Source organism: Telmatherina bonti (genome assembly GCF_933228915.1).
Source record: "Telmatherina bonti genome assembly, chromosome: 1".
Taxonomy (NCBI): Eukaryota; Metazoa; Chordata; class Actinopteri; order Atheriniformes; family Telmatherinidae; genus Telmatherina; species Telmatherina bonti.
The window spans coordinates 34,759,767-34,772,186 of NC_136619.1; the positions used below are offsets into that span (position 1 = coordinate 34,759,767).

Below are 12,420 nucleotides of genomic sequence, written 5' to 3' on the forward strand. Positions count from 1 at the left end.
GTATGACAATCTTTGTTTACTTGTAAACAGTTTGTGTGTTATCTTGTATTAACTTTGCTCCTTAAAAACACCAGATTAGATGTCTGAAATCTGTCCATACACTCTAAAGTGAGGTATTCAGAATAAAACAGAATAACAATTTAGGTTTCTGCAGCTTAATAGTAAAGATTTAGTAGTTTAGCAAAAATAAGGAAACAAAAAAAATAAATAAACACACAGACACGGTGATTATTTTTTTGCCCACAAAAATGCGGCAGCAGCCCCATTTATTAGATCAGACAGTTTGATCGTCTACGTGGGAACATAACATACATTCCACCACTCAACGTTGCCCTTCGTCCCAATAACACACAGCGCGCGTCTCACCCTCACAGCACAAAGTTTCTTGTTTTAAAACTTCCGCATTTGCGACACAAAGTGAGAAAGAAAAAGAGCACAACAGCTTTGAGATACAGTAGGAGCCAGAGTTAATATGCACATTCTTATTGTCAATTTAAAATGACCCTGAGCAATAATCTGTGTAAACATTTCTACATTCGCTCCAAGCTAATGGGAAAAAAAAAAAAAAAAAAAAATAGTGCTTCCTGTTCCACACCACTTATTCTCACCCCCACTAAGCACATACACGGGACTTTTAATTTTATAGGCATGCTGGTGTTCTGGTTTACATACTGTAGGTAGCTGTGCATATACACGGGATAATCATGACACCAACTCTTCTCTGAAGCATTACAGATTCCAACATTGCTTTGTTTTTTATTATAGAGTATAATGGAGAATAGAATAGAAATATATTTCATATGTAGTTATACAATATTCAAGGAGTGCATTCAGATTCTCCAGCAGTAGATATGTGGCGGCTGATGGCTGCTCTGCATATAGTGAGAAACAGTCTGTGTGCTAAGGGAAGGACAGAGAGCAGCAGAGGTCATTCTGGGCCAGACTCTGGATCAGTCTGCACCACTCGGTCCTCTTCTGGGTAATGTAGGCTGGCGTGATGATTTGCACAGGAAGGCGCGGTGAGCCCTCCAGCCTGATCTTCTCACACAAGGCCTCTGCAATGCAGATGACATACATGCCACAGTCATAGCTGTTCTGCTGCGATGGGCAGGGCTCTTCCACAAATAGTGCTTTTCTCCCCGCGCCCAGGAAAGGCTCTAACTTGCTGGCGATGCGCCGTGCGTGCAGCAAATTGCTGCCATTTTGAGAGTCATAGTGTGCAAAGTGGTTTGAATTATGATGGTAGAGCAAAAGGCTCCAGTGGGATCCTCCAGCCGTCTGGTTGGAGTTGTCGTTAACCGCCAGGAAGACCCAGCGACGAGATGCGAGCTCCAGCGGCTCCAGGAAAATGGCTAACTCATCGGGACAAGAAGCACACTTGATGAACTGGGTGACCTCTGGGCTGATGAAAATGATGCTATTTCCAAGGACTCTGAAGCGTTCAGCTGCAAAATACTCAAAGGCGAATCCAATGACCTGGTCGTTAAGCCAGTAAGGTCCTTCCAGTAAGGACACATCGGAACGCCGCAGCAGGCTGTCCTGGTAGCTCAGCACTACAGGGTCCATCCTCCAGCAGTCAGGATGTCAAGTCTGGAAAATGCAGAAAGATTTTAACACTGAATACTGATCCCATTAAATGATCGGTGAATAGGAGGAGTTCTTCTCGAACATCTGCTCGCTTTATAGCACAGGTGTCAAAGTCCAGTCCTCGAAGGATGGTGTAATGCAGGTTTTTTTTGGCTCCATGCTTCAACACCTGATTGAAATTAATAAATAGGTTGAAAAGAAGCTGCTGGATCCATTTGATATGAATCAGCTGTGTTAGTAGAGGGAAAGAACAAAAACCTGCCAGATACTGGCCCTTGAGGACTGGAATTTGACACCCCTGCTCTATAGGGAGGTATCTATTAATACTGTCAATGATCCTTTTTAACGCTACTTTATTATAGTTGATGAATGGAAGTGTATTTATTGTTTTTATGATTTACTGGACAGCTGAATCTGCTGTTGATGAAGTGACAAACCACTAAATTGGGAATCGGTTTTCATTTTGTTTATTAAAAATATATTTTAAAACAGATCAGTGAGACAACTGGAAATCAAATTATTTTAATAATCCTTTTTTTTAAACCTCAGGGTAATATCTTTTTGGTGTAAAATAGGGGGTTTTATTAAGTTATAATTTACTTGAAGTAAACTTTTAAAACTAGATGAATTGTACCAGATATAATACAGGACTTTAATTAGCATTTAACTTTCATTTTTCAATACACTGCAAACTCAAACCAGGACCTTTTTAGTTATTTAGCAAGAAAAAGGCTAATTTTGTGCATTTTCTCAACTGATATTTTAGTAGTTTTTTAGTTTGTTGTGCAAATTTTAACAAAAGTTTTATTTGATGGGTCACATAAAAACAACTCTAACAAGCCACCTAAGGAAATAAAACTACTTTAATCTTCGAGTGCTTTTTACATTTCATTCACTTACTTTCCTCATTAGGAAAATCTCTGTTTTTAAAACCAATCACTCGATTAAATGTATTCAAGTAAAAAAAAAAAAGTATTCTTAATCCTGAATACTGATGTTTGTTGGGTGGTTTAAAGGTGAAACAGTGTAAAAATGTGACCAAACAGCTACTTTACAACCCTCTTCGAAACCTTAACATTTTTCAGCGACAAACACGGTCGTTATTAGTCACCAAAAGCTGCTCTTTGAGCTGCTTTTTTCTATGAACAGATCATATTGTGTTTCCATATTCACAGACATTTGCTGGGCCTTAAATCTGCTGCGGAGTTTAGTACCATCACTGCAATGCGATCAGTTCATAACTCTGGTAGGAAAACAGCGAAACACTGTTAGGTAGATAAGCGAAGCCTTCACGGCTGAACAACTTCTTTTATAAAATCACAAATATAACGGGACGTATCATTACCCTACCTGTAAAAGAAGCATTCAAATAAGTATCATGAAAACTGCAGTGTTATTCCTCATTGCAATGACTAACGTAAACTGCTTCAAAAGAAAAACGTAAACATTTTGCGACAATAGGGAGGAGACAAGCTCACCCCTGATTGGCTGTGTGCATCCGCGCATCGTGGCTTCAGCACGATTACTACGAGCACTAGAAAGTCAGCAGTACTTACATTTTACCACCAGATTAGATATAAACCAGGTATATATACATATAATGACACTAAATTTTCTCATTTTGTTTTTTAATTTCACATACCCACCCTCTGGTTTCATTAATCCATAATCTAAAACATGAGGTGTGCTGCGGCCACACCGGCGCCTCATTATGTCTCACTCGTTTCCTGTTATCACTCCGCAGGACGCAGCGCCGTCCTCCCTCCGGATTTTCGCCCCGCCCATCAGCACCAAGAACGCGCACTGTTGCGCGCATGAGAGTGGCCGCACTGATTAGTGGAGCAAAGAGGAGTGAGTTTTCAGCAAGCAAGCAAGCCGCGGAGGACTGCCTTTTAATCGCATTCAAACAGCGAACACGCTCGGATAAAAAGAAGAAAGCAAAAGATGCGCAAGTGTTCGGCGCGGACTTGAATTTCCAGAAGTTTGTTCGGAGGCGAAGAAGAAAACAAATAAATTCAGAGGGAATGCAGGGAATTAAAATAGAGACTTAGTCATCCTGTGGCTACAAGTGTGCGTGGCTCTGCAGCAAAGACAACAGAAGAAAACAAACTTGAGTCCTACTTTACATTTACTTCTGGAGGTAAGAGTGATGTTTAGTAGTTGGTGTGTGCTGGTAGTACTGGTGGTGGTACTGGTGTTGCTGGTGGGCTTCCCAACAGAGGACCACAGGCTGGAAGCAACCCGGGACTCTCAGCTTTTGTATGAAAGTTCTTCAGACCTGGAGTAATGTACAACAATGTTTTAAGTAACCATGTTCTCAGGGTGTGTGCGTGTGTGTCGGCTCTTTTGTTAATTTAGGAGTCACAATTAAAGGCGTGCGTGTGTGTGTGTGTGTGTGTGTGTGTGTGTGTGTGTGTGTGTGTGTGTGTGTGTGTGTGTGTGTGTGTACGCACGCGCGACGTGAGCTTGTAAAAAAGTTCAGGCTGCTGCTCACCAATCTGTCATCACACACTGCAACTACAGGGAGCTCACTTTGAGTGCAGGATTATTTCACATTAATCACACATGAAAATGCTGTAGGAAGCATCACAGTGTTGCAAATATGTCCAAAGTATCCAGATGGGGATTTTTCAGCAGCAGACAGAGAGGAGGCTGACAAAGCAGACAAAACATCAGTGCACACATGCAGTTTAGTTAAAATAAAACTGAAAAATATATCATTTTAAACCCTATGCGTTTTTTCTACACATAATGTGTTTTAATGTATTCAGACTAATTTAGAAATGAGAGGAAGGAGAATGCTTGTTTAGGCTTTTATGACTGCAGCAGGGTGGGGTAAATGTTTACATGTATTATTTAGTGGAGGTCAGACAGTACAGCTTATAATGCAGCGAAGGCAATTCTCCCTGCAGAGCAGCTGGAGTTGTACAGTGAGGTCTGACAGGGTGAGGAAGATGCTGAATCATGGGTGTGCACCCTCAGTCTGTCAGTAGGCAGAGAAGTCAGCATCAGACAGATTCCTCTTGGTTCTGAACAGCATGATGCGACTTTAATGCACTTAAATGGATTTTATTTTTTATCTCACTTGGCTCCGTTTTAGCTGGGTATACACACAGCTGAAAAGGCTACAGAGATGGTCCTCATTGTACTTGCTGATTTGCTGGAAGTTATTCTGAGACATTTCATGCATTTTTATGACAGTGTGCTCGGTGGGGTAATAGGAAACTAAAGTGAGATAAAAAGAGAAAACCGCATGCCACAAAGGTCCCCAGCTGGACTCTCTTTCATGAAGACATCTCTTTCAGTGCACTGACCCATAAACCTCCGACGGGGAGCCCCTGCCCATCATTCATTTTTTTTTCTCAATTACATAATACCCACACCAGATTCATATTGGCATTATTATGCTTATTAGAGCTTTGAATGCTCAGATTAATGTGTGTTTGGTTTCTTGACACCTGTTTAATTGTATGAAATGAATGGAAAGTGAGCTATGACGCTACACTTTGAGCTTGTCCCACAATCAGATCAGCACAGGTGATGAGAGTGGAGTGGGTCTGTCCTGCAGGAATGTGAGGTCTGAGAAGACACAGCTGCTGGAAGCATGAGAGGCAGCCTGGGCTGCAACTCCAGCAACTGGTCCCTGTTGACATCTGACACCCCACAGACCCTCTGTCTGCTATTTCTAAAGGACTGGTCTCAGTTTTGTACCATATCAGGGTGTATTGAGTGTTATCGCAGATGCCACCTGGGAGACGAACTGACACTGTGGTTCATCGGATTGAGGTGGAGCTTTATTTTACCTTCTTGGCTTTGAAATAGAAGGAAACCTTGACTTTCTCTGATGAAGAGATTTAACTTCTTGTTCCTTTTTTGATTCATGGTTGTTGGTCATCAGAAGACTGAGGATCCAACACAGTGATTGTGTCTGCAGTAAATCACAAAAGAAAGAAGTAAACCAGAGAGGTAAAGGTCTTTAACAAATGCTGTTCAGACTTAAAGCACAAGCACATGCACACTTTGTCTCATTGAAAAGTTATCTGCTGCTTATATGGCTGGGCGATATATCGAATATACTTGAGATATCGTGGCTAGTCCCCTGTAGGATATAGAAAATTGCTATATTTGTCATATTCGAATAGCCTGTTGTCATGCAGTGGTTTTTAGCCGTGGTTTTCTCAATCCTTCTCGACTCCCTGCACCGCTTTGCACAGAGAGTTAAAGCAATGTAATGTAGTTACGTACATAACTTGAGCTACGTGCTACATCATGAGAGGAGAGGCAGCGTGTAGCAGCTTTTCTAGCAGTAGCAGCGCGAGTTACAAAAAATGGAGGAAGAATTTGTTCCGAAGAACAATAGTACAGGATCCATCATCTGGCCGTGGTTTGGATACCGGAGAGAGGATGTTGACCAAACAACTGTCGTATGCAAAGTATATTGCAAAAGTGTCGCCACAAAAGGTAGTAGTACCACTAATTTAAAATTGCATGTTTCTGCCACTGCTTTAACTGTTCAATAAATATGGTTTTGATCAATTTGCTTCCTTACAATTTCATCCTTTTGGCATGAATGTTTTAAATCAGCATATCTTAATGCAGTATGAATAATTATGTTTTAATGTAGACACAAAATCATCTTACTGGTGTGATTGTATGCACCAAAGCATTAATTCAAAGCTAAGGTAAGTATCGAGATATATATCGTATATCATGACATGCCATAAAAATATTGGGATATTACTAAAAGGTCATATTGCCCAGCCCTATTTGCTTGATTTTATTCAAAAGTCAATGATTTGCCTAAATCTGCTCGAATTCCTCGTAAATATATGTGCGACAGGGATTTGAAGCAACCACTATACTTCTATAGTGATTAAACTTACATGCTGTTATTGGCTGATGTTTACACACACTGATACTAATAATATGCTGAATGATGTTCTCCTCTCTGCTGTGACCTGTTCATGAGATCAACCCCACCCTCATCTGAAAGGTGCTACCCGCTGAAGCAAGTGGCAGCTTCTGTTTTATTTATTTCTATTTTTGGGAGGGGGGGGGCACAAGTCACATGCTCCGAGCACAAATGATCGGGATGTCCCTGAATAGTCTTATGGTTGCATGATGGGATTGTATGGCGTAAGTGATTGGCATGCACATGAAGTCATTAAAGAGGAACCTGCTTGTGTTGCACCAAACAAAGCCCCCCTTTCTTTAGTAGGCCATTATATGAGGAAGGCTTTGGCCTCACAGGCTCAGCTTCACCACGTTTTGCATTTCCCCTCATTAACTCAGTGCTGCTGCTAACAGTAGCTGGAATGAGATGCAGAGAGGAGACGGCATTGCTTTGTTCTTTGCGAGAAATGAGCCTAACTGGTTCTTTATCTACTCTTTGAAATGGGAAAGAAGCACTTTTTTGCTGGAAACTCATTGTGCAAACTATATTTTTTTGTGTAAATAATTTTTTTTCTCCCCATTTGTTTGTTGGAACAGAGGGCAAATATGTAAAACCTTCTATTTTCTTTGTCAATATGAGATGTTTATCTCTCTTGTTTCGTAATGTGTCTTGATCAGCAGAAAATCACTAACTATGATGGAGGAATATGTCATATTCCCAGCTGAATTTGGCAGTATGACAACAGAAGTTGATTAAAAACTAATTTAACAGTGATACTTTGGCTGAAGTTTCAACACTTTAGTCATCCGAAGCAGCTGTGCTTGACGCCATACAGATTAAATATCTGAAGCTCCTGGATGTTAGTGGTCACATTGAGCTTTTACATGAAACTAAAGGAGCAGAAGTTTCATGGGTTGTGACACATTTATGACTATAGCTACAGGCCCCCTGCTGCCTCGCGGTGCAGACAGGACAGGGCCCACCGTTAATCCCCAGGCATGTGCTGTTGTGCAGTGCTACACAAAACTGCCCATTTACAGAGCAAACCTCCACTGAAATCTCTGAGACTATCAGTCAAAAGTCTGCTTATCATCTTGAATCCTTCACATGGCGGCACCAACCCTATTCATGTCATAGCACCCGGAAATATCAAAACATTACTCTGGATTTTAAACCCGACATGTTTTGCATGAGTTGGATATGTCCAAACCTCAATAGTAAGGTTTATTTGTGAAGTGCAGACTAGTTGAGAGGGCAGGAAGAAAGACGGTTCAGAGTTTTGTCTTCGCACTGTTGCTCCTATCTGTGATAAATACAGGCGTTTTACAGTAGTCTGTTCAGTGTCAGAATGAGGCAAAAAGGGGAGGAAGAGCTGAGATAGTCGAGAGTAACTGACAACAAACAGGCTGTGATAAGGTGGATTTTAAATTCAGCCTGAGACAGGCTCACTAATAGCAGGCATTCCTCTCCTGTCTAATCTAAACTGGATGGAGCTATCAGTGTTGTATGTGAGCGGATGCTATGTAGGCTACTTGGAGATTACGGCTAAGTCTTCCCATTAGCTGTGGAATTATGATGAGAAGTGAAGCTGATGGAAAATAAAATTCATTAAGACTCTTTCAGTGAAGTCACTGTGCTATTGTAACTCTGCAGAAACTACTATAGACATGTTCGTATGGCGTTACTGCGCTGAATGAAAGATTTACGGTCCAACAGAGGAATCAGGATGGGTTGTTTCTCTTTAAAAATGTATTTAAGTTTTAATAAGGAATATAATTTATGGACTGTTATATATTTTGAGTGTGGTTTACTTATCTGCCAGGAAACAGAAAAGTCACTGGGAGGAGAAATTTCTATGCAACTTTCAGAGCCAACAGAATGAAGAAATGTGTACTTTCTGCTCAGTCTTAACATCCTTGTCTTGTCTGCATTCACCTTGATCACTCTCTGTGATGCATTTCATGCCCCCATACTGACTGGTTGTCTAAATAATTACAGCGGAACATCCTGAAGTCCCCCCCCCCCACCCTGTCCGTTCAGACTAAAAGAGCGCTCTGTCGCAGCTTAGCAGATATTTGTGTTCTGTGTGTGGCGTGCCAGCTAAGCTGCACCAGAGAACAGGTGAGCTATGGGAGCAGACTCGAGTGCCAGTCGTAGAGATGGAGAGTTCACGCCAGTGGGAGCTTAACAAGGCTTCACATGAAGGGTTGGACTGTTCTGACCTTCTCTGCTCAGACAATGTGGCATTGTTCTGGGACTGGGCTGTGTCAGTTTTTTTTAATTTTTTTTATTTTATGATTTTTTTTGTGGATTGATGGTCACGAGACTTTAAAATATAAATCTGCATCATTAGTTCTTTTTGGTTGGAAAGTTATTGAATAAAGTTAATGGATTAAAACAGAAAGTTACTGGTTAATTTTTAGTGTTCATTCCTGAGGAATTGTGGGTATTAAACACTTTTTGTATGAATAAGTTAGAAATAAAGAAAAAATATGATGAATATTTTGTTGATGATACATGCATCATTCAGATCATTTAAACCTTTATGTGTTGCTTCACTTTCTTCTAAAGTTGGACCAAATAGACTCAACTAAACTTTATTTATAAAGCCTTGTAGAACAACCACTGTGAAACTGGGAAGGTGCTGTGCATAATTGGGCAAAGCAACACAAGACACAGCTACATTATACTGACATGTGGGTGGGATCATTGCTGAATATTGCAGGGATGAAATTATTCAATTAATGGAGGTCATTTCATGTGTATTAATGAGGGCTGCATTCCACTTAGTTGTGCAACATTCACAAGAACAGTTCTACCTTCAAATGGAATGCGGCCCTTAGTGAGTACTGCAATGATAAACTTTTATTTTGATATATTGTTTAAAATTTGCATCGACATAGCAAATGTTCTATGTCGTAAGTTTAACATGTGTTCCATACCAGTGAAGATCTCACTTTTTAAAGCTTATTGAACACCTTTTTATTCTTCCAATCTGTGGTGTTGATATAAACAAGGAAGCCTGAGAAAACTCACGGTGGCTTATAATGTCCGTATGAGGCTGTCAAGAAGTTCCAGTGCGTAGTATGTTTGTCACTGTCGGGGAACCAACCTGCTCTGCTGTCTTGTGCAACTTGATGTTTAGATTTATGTGTAGGGTGTCTAAATCAGAAAATAACCTAATTGCTGTGTTGGTTAATGCTGTACGCAGTGATGCCAGATCCTCTTCCAGATTGTGGAACCACTGGTGAACCTCTTTGTATGTTGGACATGGACCATTGTGGAGAAACTTGTTTTCTTTTGTGTGTGTGTTTTTTGTTTTTGTGACATGGATCCTTCTGGGTCTGAAATAAAGAAGTAAAGTAAAAAAGTGAAGTAAATTTAACTCTAACTCTTAATTTTGTATGTAATTGTAAACAACAACAAAAAAAGACCCGCTGAAGAGAAATCTCAGAGCTTTGTTGTGGATGTGACTTCTGGCTCTGGGACGTAAAGCAACGGATCCTTCAGGTATCGTTTGTTGCGAGGAGGGGCCTCCTTGGATCCCACTTGTTCCAGCGCATCATGGGAATGTTTGATCAGATTGGGATCTGGGGACTGTGGAGGTTGTGTCTCAACGGTTTTTTGGCTGTGTTAAAGTTCCTGAGCCGTTCTTGCATTGTTAAATGGGGGGGGGGGGGGGTTGCTGAGTCTGCAGCAGTGTTTAGGTACATGTGAAGTTTCCCAAGGTTTCTCAGCTGAGCTTGTAACAAACACAGCAGAATGTCTTTGTGCCCATTTAAGAGCGTCCAGACTCGTCCTTTTGCACACGCGCTTTATGTTGTGATATGAAGCAAGAGGCTTGTTTGTTTTTTCAGTAAACCAACATAAACATGAAGTATATCATGTTTTATGTTCTTGGTTTGGTGCCCCTCGTGTCACGCCTTGCTGGTGCTATCGGTCACTGCGTGTACGAAACAAACCAAACAAGACCATGCATGTGTCTGGGGGTATCAGATGGCATTATGGGAAATGAAGGAATTTCACAAGCTCAAGGAGTAATCTACTCATAATACATGTTTCAGCACATGTACATGGCTGCATTGGTTCAGCCAGTCATGAATATTTCTCAACCAGAGTTTATTAGGTGTTGCTCTGCTTCATGTGTGTGTGTATAAGCTGAGGACACACAGGTAAACCAGGAGGCCACAACATTACACACTGACTGCACTGGAGCTCACCAACGTCTTCCATCATCCCCTTGAAGCCAGCAACCAAACTTTCTCATCATCACACAGCAGCTTGGTCTGCAGCGTCAGGCTCGGATTTCAAACATCCTGCGATCTGCTGTAGGCAGAAAAACAGCAGACAGCCTTCACCCCCCCCCCCTCCATCCTCAGAAAAGATAGCAAGAGACTCTGCAACACTGCCCTGTAATTACAAGCCGTGTTTTTTTTTCCTAATACGCTAAACAGATGTGCTTAGGATTATTCTTAACGCTCAGACCCGGAGTTACACTTGATGACCTGTCATTACCATCAGCTGGTGAAGGTGTAATCTGCCTGTGGTTCCTGAGTGATTTAGATAAAGGAAAAAATCTGTCGCTGTCATGCTCACTTAAAAAAAAAAAGAAAAAAAAAAGAAATCAACCATAACACATCATTTAACTATGTATGGACTTGTTTTCTTCTGGTTTTTAAATCACATTTGTCACAATTTACATAAAAAAAAAAGAGGCTTTGACTATTAACAGCTTACCTAAAGTGGATTAAACTTAAGGTTTTCACATGAGAACATCCGAACAGTCTGACTCTGTGTTGAAGGTTTGTCGATATGACATAGCACGGCCTGAATTGCATCATCTCACACAGACTTTTGCCTTTCCAGGGTCTCAGTTTCACATGCAGATTCTGATACATCGCAATACTCTGCTTTGATCAGAGACGCCACTCGCGTACAGCGCGATTTATTGTGACGTCTTTCAAATGGCTCTTTATGTGGGTGCTGAGCGCCCTGAAGGGAAAACCATCCATCTGTATCAATTTACAGCACTTCACAAAAGAAACCTCTGGCAACTGATTAGATGTAATTGACCATGAAGACTGCACCTTCACTGCCAAAACACGAGGTTGAAAAATGCATACTTTATTGCTAAATGTTGTTTGTCCGCATGCTTGACTTGCCCTCAGGTATGGAGAAAAGGAAGAGATCTTGGTGCACATCTGTGTTCGTCATGAGGAAGCTCGGGGCACCTTGGCATTGCAGTCCTGTGAGCAGTTACACTTATTATCACTCATCTCCGCTCAGCTGTGGAAGACAAGATGAGTCCTGTTGGCATCTGCAGTCTTTCCTGCTGAGTATGTATTTGTGTTTGACTAGATCCCGATCCCTGTAAGCCCCCCATCCATTGTGTACATGCACCATGCCCATCTATGTTGAGGCCTGACATACTCGCACACAATGCCTTTCCGCTGCTTGGTTTGTCGACTTTTACATGCAGACTGTTTCTGGAGTGATGGTTGTCTGACTTCTCCTCAGCACTGTCTTCCCTTGAGGCCAAAGGCTTCTGAATGGGTCCGTTTGGCTTGAGTGATTCCCTTTCTTAAAGCGAAATGGAGTGTGTATAATTTGGGTCAATGATATCTCCTCGCCCCTCACTGTCTTCTTCTTCTCCGTCCTCTTCTGTAATCTGTCTTTTCCTCTTCTGCTAGATAACACCTTGCCATCCGCTGCCGGCAGCATAGTGCAACCATTTTTGTCAGTTGTTGCTCAATTTTTTAGACCCATAAAAATCTGAAAATATTATTGATATTAATTTAATTCAATTCAACTTCATTTGTATAGCGCCACTTCACAACAATGTTGTCACAGGGCACTTTACATACACAAATCAACATACACATCATTTCGAGCCAATTCATACATATTATTCAAATCATTTTTTTTTAACACTTTTGCTA

General features: G+C 41.2%; 2 protein-coding genes across 8 annotated transcripts in view; one reads left to right on the forward strand and one right to left on the reverse strand.

The window, feature by feature from the left end:
• Positions 1–321: 321 nt before the first annotated feature.
• On the reverse strand, positions 322–3,010 carry senp8 (SUMO peptidase family member, NEDD8 specific). The gene is made up of 2 exons (XM_079241461.1): positions 2,938–3,010; positions 322–1,590 (listed from the first exon to the last, which is right to left on the reverse strand). The coding sequence occupies exon 2, from the start codon at positions 1,564–1,566 to the stop codon at positions 901–903; it is 666 nt and encodes a 221-aa protein (XP_079097587.1). The 5' UTR covers positions 1,567–1,590; positions 2,938–3,010; the 3' UTR covers positions 322–900.
• Positions 3,011–3,432: 422 nt separating this feature from the next.
• myo9aa (myosin IXAa) overlaps positions 3,433–12,420 on the forward strand; it is a 122,271-nt gene continuing 113,283 nt past the window's right edge. For all 7 annotated transcript variants that reach the window (XM_079240383.1, XM_079240387.1, XM_079240384.1 and 4 more), the window contains exon 1: positions 3,433–3,727. The gene's annotated coding sequence lies outside the window, so the exon portion shown is untranslated. The remainder of the gene's footprint in view (positions 3,728–12,420) is intronic.